The sequence below is a fragment of the Lathyrus oleraceus genome, chromosome 4 (genome assembly GCF_024323335.1).
Source record: "Lathyrus oleraceus cultivar Zhongwan6 chromosome 4, CAAS_Psat_ZW6_1.0, whole genome shotgun sequence".
Taxonomy (NCBI): Eukaryota; Viridiplantae; Streptophyta; class Magnoliopsida; order Fabales; family Fabaceae; genus Lathyrus; species Lathyrus oleraceus.
Genome location: NC_066582.1, coordinates 118,348,824 through 118,354,807, shown reverse-complemented (window position 1 = coordinate 118,354,807; position 5,984 = coordinate 118,348,824). Strand labels below are relative to the sequence as shown.

The window sequence follows — 5,984 nt, the reverse complement described above, 5'->3', positions numbered from 1 at the left end:
CTTGCTTCTCCAAAAATCTTACTCCTGAAGACAGTGAAAAGTCACCTTCCTCTGGTTCTGATAACACAGAATCCAAAGATTTATTACAAAGTTATGAATGAATGAAAGAAAAATATGCGTATTGCGTCTATGCTCATGAATCATACACCAATAGCAAGGAAGAAATATATCTCAACAACTGTAAAATATATAGTTGACTAATTATGAGACAAAACAACTAAAATCTTCAGCATGTATCTTTAACTGTTACATTTCTGATTTCCTTAAATTTGGAAAGAAAAATGTCAGATATTAATATACAAATTACAATTTAAAGTTTAAAGCCCTAATAACATATTATAGTATAGCTTTATAAGAAATTATTATACAGGAATAATAACTGTTATTATAAGGGCAGAAAAGTAGTACAGAGAAATAACCCTACATCTTATAATTATAACTAAACAAGTAAATATGTGTAATAATACATGGACCCTTAAACTTAAAGAGCACTATTTAAAGGTCAGCATGACCAGGAATTTCATCATCACTTGATTGGGTATTTGCTTCGCTGATGTCTTCCTCATCACTGTCCTCATCATCAGCTGTACCATTGTTGGAAATGTTTTCCTTCTTAGCATACCGCTCACAATACTCTGTCCCCATAAACACCGCATTAACATTTTTAACAAGCTAAAATAAATCAATACAAACAGACCCTTAATTAATAATACTATCATATATACACCAAAATCTAGATGACTTTCTGCCCAAGATATTAAACCATCCTGTTTGCAACTTGAACTCTTCAAATTTAGGAGATTGATTTTATGGATTATTGTAATAGATTTGAGGCATGGCAAACAATGCAGTGGGATCAGTGACCCAAAAAAATCCATTATGTATTCTTCCTCTAAAAAACATTATTTAGGCCTTAAATTGTTAGAAAAAATCACCATAAATAAAAACATACTCACCTTTAACTTTTTGGTCATACAACTTTCTATCCTTCATCATTAAGGATGCGGCGTCGCCATTCAAAGGATCTGAGGCGTTTGGATAAAGCAAGAGTTGTGGAAGAAAAACTTCAAAGACGTTTAGAAGATCTGCAACAACGGAAACCTTGGTCATCTATATACGTTAAGAAGGTGGAGATTCCATATGTACAAAATAATATGACAGATCAACAGAATTTGAAACTTCAGATACTTGAAATGAAAAGCCTAACAAAATTACCAAACATTGGACTCCATGATTGGTTAATTACGTCCAAGCATACAGAGCCAGATCTGCAATGGATAAATGTAAACTTAGAATCAGTCATACTCCACAGGTGTCTGAAGAAATTCTATACACCACTTGTACAAAATCCCAGAATAAAGGCCAAAAACAACAGAATAGTGGTGTGTATACCAGATAAATAAAAGAAAGCAATTCATATATCGTGGGGCCATGGGTAGGAAGGATAGCTCAACTGGCTTGAACTAATTGAACTAAGGGTTAGAAGGAGTTGGAGGTACAGGGTTCAAGTATTAAATCCAGTGCCAGCCCAGAACAGTGCAAAATTACATTAAATAAAAAGATTGATAAGCAACTGAAGTGCTCACAACTCATCAACATTCGGGTGGTATATTTTGTTCACGAAGCCGATAGAAGGGGATTTGTAAGGATATGCATCAGGAAGTTCAACACGAATCTTCCAAACTCCGCCTTCATAAAGGCCTGCAACAATCACAAGTGCAACAGATCAATGAATAAGCAGATAAGTTAAAGAGGAGTATAAAAAATGTAAATCGAGATAGCAACACACAATTAATCAAGGTATAGATTGAAATTTGTGATAGAGATATAGGAACTTCTAACTAAGGTTTACCCCTCCTTTGTTGTCCTTGAGGGAGTAAAAAGGATTTTTTTAAGAAAAACTTCGTCTAAAAAGCACTCTATTTTTTATTATTTTTACTTTGAAGGGTGATAGCAACACACTCTCTAACACTCTCCCTCCGACTTGTCCTTTATGCTTAGGTAAACTTTACACAAGTCCCACCAATTTAAAGGATACATTTTCAAAGTGGCGGGTGGCACCCACATAAATTTCACCTAATAATGGGAGTGTAGGAGGAAGAGTGTTAAGCAACGTGTTGCCAACACTTCTCTTTCTCAACTGTATGTGCAGTTTCATCAAACAAAAGACTAAGTCAGCTCTAGAATATTGACAGTACTTTCTTTTGGACCATTAAACTCCACATTGAATTCTGTGAGTCCATCATTTATCGTCTCCACTGTATAATCACTCATCATCCTGTAAAAAGGAAAGGAATATTAGAGAAATATGACTGAAAACTTTTGCTAGGAATGAATCATGCTATCAACAGAAATAGATCATATGTAAGTGTTATATTAAGTGATAGCCTCAATTCACCTAACAGATATAAAAGTAACAATCACACTCATTCGCTTGCTAGTTATAGACTGATAATGAAATCATAATTGGGCTTGTCTGAGCAATGCATATTCTCATATAATTAGGATTGTTTGAGCAATGCATATTCTCATATAATTAGGATTGTTTGAGCAATGCCTCAAGTCCAATCCTGTTAGGATTTAAGATAATGGGGAGTTTGTTAGGATACGGGATAAGAGTGAAGTTTGTTAGGATATGTGATAAGATGAGTTGGTAACAGTATAGGATAATGAGGAGCTAATTCGGGAAGTTAGTTACGATTATCTTGTATAAATAGGAGATTTGGGAGTTAAAGAGAGGAATCATTGAATACTATAAAAATTGTGAATTAGTGACACTCTATTGTGAAGGGGGAAAACCCTTGGAGGAGAGATTCTCTCCTATTCTAACTTTCTTAAAGCAAATGTACATTCTATTCCATTCAATTCTTGGGTTCCTCCTGACAGATCCATTGTCAGCCTGTTTTTCAGTCCTAATAGAAGGCCGACACTTCCCAACCACCATTTTAGTAATGCCTTTGAAGCATGTAACTTCATATTTTTATTCTATGTTACTAAATTAAGTACATCCATATGCTTTCATAAACAATCACTGTTTTAAATTTTAGTTGTATACTCTAATAAAATAATACATTTAGCAACTAATTCAAACTTTGGCCGCACACTCTGATCCAAGTATCTACAACACCGTCTACCAGTCTACTGTGATACTATATTTTCTCCATTAGAAAACTGAAAAAGCTGCACTAGCTGTATCAATAATGCCACTGCACAGTTAAGAAGATTGGTTTATTTTTTGGGAGGAAGGTAAAGAAAGCAGGGAGAAGGAAATCATTTGTAATGAGAATGTACTTTTACTTGAAACTAAACTACACAAGGTTAAGTAGCAACAAAAACATCGTTAAGAAAGCAAGCTGGTGAGCTATACTTCAAGGGATTAAGATGCATCTCGCCTTTTAAGCATCACATATCTTCCTATAATGACAATCTTACTACAAACAAGTAGTCTATTTTCTGTCAAATGGAAGTTTAGTTAAGACCGACTCAAAACCATAAATTAAAAAAAAAAGAAAAAACTATAGATTCTTTCCAGGAAGTCAAATAACCAATTAAAAAAGTTCACCCACATTTTGAACTTAATTTATGGATCAAACAATACCTCCGTAGATATAACCTTATCTACGTGCCAAATTTTCTTCTTCACCACATTAATAGTCAAAATAAAACTCCATCTAAAACATATTTCAACTAATTTGACAAAATACAGATTTTCACAAACTTATAAAAAAATCTAACAATAGGAAAATAATTTACTCACAATTTCATTACGTCCATTTCCCGTCTCTTGCTTGGAGATGACATTTTGACGATAACAAACCACTTATTTCAACCTGCCACATACAATTAAGGAAAGTTACTTTTTTGAGTATGCATGTTTGTTATGCCTTCACTACAATGAAACGTCACTATCCCGATAAGCACCCTTTAAGCTCAATAAATTTCCATTAAATTCAGAATATAATGTGATAGAAATAAAGAAGAAATCCAGCGTAAATGACAAAAAAAGTTGCCCACAAAGATGCACAAGATTATGGAAAATGAGATAGAGACGCAGAAGGCCAAAGCAAATGAAAAAACTTTGAAATTGATTTGATGTTAAAACCTAGTATAAACAGGCGTGTCTATACCAATGCATCAAGAGACAAAGGCATTGCATAATCATATAAAAATAGAGTAAACAGAAAAGAAAACTTTTGCATTGAGTGTGTGTTTGAAAAATTAATAAACCACGGTGGAAACATATGCACTTGAGTCTAGAATCATAGCTTACATAACATCACAGTTATACAGTTATATAGCTTTGGAACGTGAGAAAACCTTTCCCAACTAAGACCCAAACATGCTATGAATGACCAAAAATCACTAGACAAAAGCAAAAGCTAAAAATGAGATACAACTGAAGGAAAATGCGTCAAATAAAACAAACTAAACATTTTCAATCAACAATGTGGATCCAAACTAGACATATACATATATAGGACAGCAACTTAAATCTCAGACAAACCAATAATTTTCACTTATTGATGATGGATATGGATCCACTAACAAAAGGACATAGGATAGAACAAAACATATCCAACATTAGGCTCAGAGCCATCAACGATTACTCTGACATTCAATCATCAAATCAATCAAATCAAAACAGAAAGAGCAATAAGCAAGTTGATATCCATCTTAGGAAAGAAACAACCATTTCTTAAAAAGTAGGCATCTCCCACTAGGCAATCTCATCAACTACAAGTAAACAAACAGCAGCATAACATGGTCAAATCTCAGTCTCTTTGTAGCAGACTAACGGATGAGACAATTACTATTTAGTTATACTCACGAGTACATAATAAAATTTGCCCCAAAGTTAGATTTGATGCTTTTCACATCAGAGACTATGATTGGATGATTGGATTATGAGTTCAGCAAAAGCAAAATCGGTGATTCTGTTGAAGCTACAAAGTGTATATATCATTTGCCAAAATCATGTCAATAACAATTGCAATGATAGAACCAATGTGGAACAAGTACAAACAAACGAATGTTAATATCTTCTGCAAACGACTATGTCCATTTCAAAGTTCTAAATACCCAGAAATTCTTATTTGACTATAATCAACTTCGCAAAAAACCAATGCGGCAATAAAAAGGTAAAATAAAATAATTAATCAAGAAAAATCCACCGACCGAGGCAAATTCCGATTCAAAGATCTACGGAGGCTTAATTAACGAAAAATGAAGAGAAAAATTCGGTAATTCTAAGTATGGTTCAAAATTCAAATAGTGGAAAATCAAAACCCAGGAGAGGATTTATATACGAAATAAGAAAAGCTAATTGGTAATGGTGGAAGTGAGAGTGAGAAATGAAGGCTTGCCTGAAACCCTAAACGGCGTTTAGCGATGGCGTTTGGGATAAGAGAGTGATTGGGAATTGGGAAAGAAGAAAGAAGAAAGAAAGAGAGGTGGAAGAGAGAGTTAGAAAAAGATATATATAAAAAGGGGAGAAGGTTGTGTGAGAATGAGATAAAAGGATGAAGATGGAAAACCACGTGTTACCAAAACCTTACGTTCGCGTGGCAATAATGTTTTACCATTCTTACGCTTTTTTCAAGAGCTAAAATTCATTATTTGGAATTTTGAAATTTTGAATTATCTTATCTAATAATGTTTTATTTTTGTTAAAATATGTTTAATTGAAAGGAGTTTTAATTTTAATAATAATTTAGAATTTTTGCAATGGTGCCATTCTGTCAACATAAACTTCGGTAATGGCTACATTGTTTACACACAAAAAGTTTGGCAGCAAATCATTTTGTATTGAATTTTTATTCTCACGTCAACCTAAATATTGTCATGTTTGTTGATAAATTTCCAACCATGAATATTAGTATAAATATAAGTAATAGTAATTAAATGCATGTTGATAACAAAAATTAGTTTTTTACACAAATTCTTGGTAGCGTTGAGGACAAGCAAACACCAATAATAAAAATATA

General features: G+C 33.2%; 1 protein-coding gene across 2 annotated transcripts; it reads right to left on the bottom strand.

Annotated features, from left to right (window-relative positions):
• Positions 1-225: 225 nt before the first annotated feature.
• LOC127073898 (ubiquitin-conjugating enzyme E2 4) lies at positions 226-5,537 on the bottom strand. Of its 2 annotated transcripts, none has more exons than XM_051015143.1 (7): positions 5,364-5,537; positions 3,758-3,830; positions 2,199-2,278; positions 1,587-1,701; positions 1,216-1,268; positions 957-1,085; positions 226-635 (listed from the first exon to the last, which is right to left on the bottom strand). In XM_051015143.1, exons 2-7 carry the CDS (start codon positions 3,799-3,801, stop codon positions 496-498), a joined length of 561 nt encoding a protein of 186 aa, XP_050871100.1. In that variant the 5' UTR covers positions 3,802-3,830; positions 5,364-5,537; the 3' UTR covers positions 226-495. The 2 variants fall into 2 exon arrangements, with proteins under 2 accessions (XP_050871100.1, XP_050871101.1); XM_051015144.1 differs by having other exon boundaries at positions 5,176-5,482.
• Positions 5,538-5,984: the final 447 nt, after the last annotated feature.

What these genes read in the sequence shown, in the direction of transcription:
- LOC127073898 (XM_051015143.1), bottom strand. Translation starts at nt 3,801, where the DNA reads ATGTCATCTCCAAGCAAGAGACGGGAAATGGACGTAATGAAATT. An exon ending in GAAATGGACGTAATGAAATT is followed by an intron (nt 2,279 to 3,757) that starts GTGAGTAAATTA and finishes TCCTTTTTACAG; the next exon opens with GATGATGAGTGATTATACAG. An exon ending in ATCATGGAGTCCAATGTTTG is followed by an intron (nt 1,086 to 1,215) that starts GTAATTTTGTTA and finishes CCGTTGTTGCAG; the next exon opens with ATCTTCTAAACGTCTTTGAA.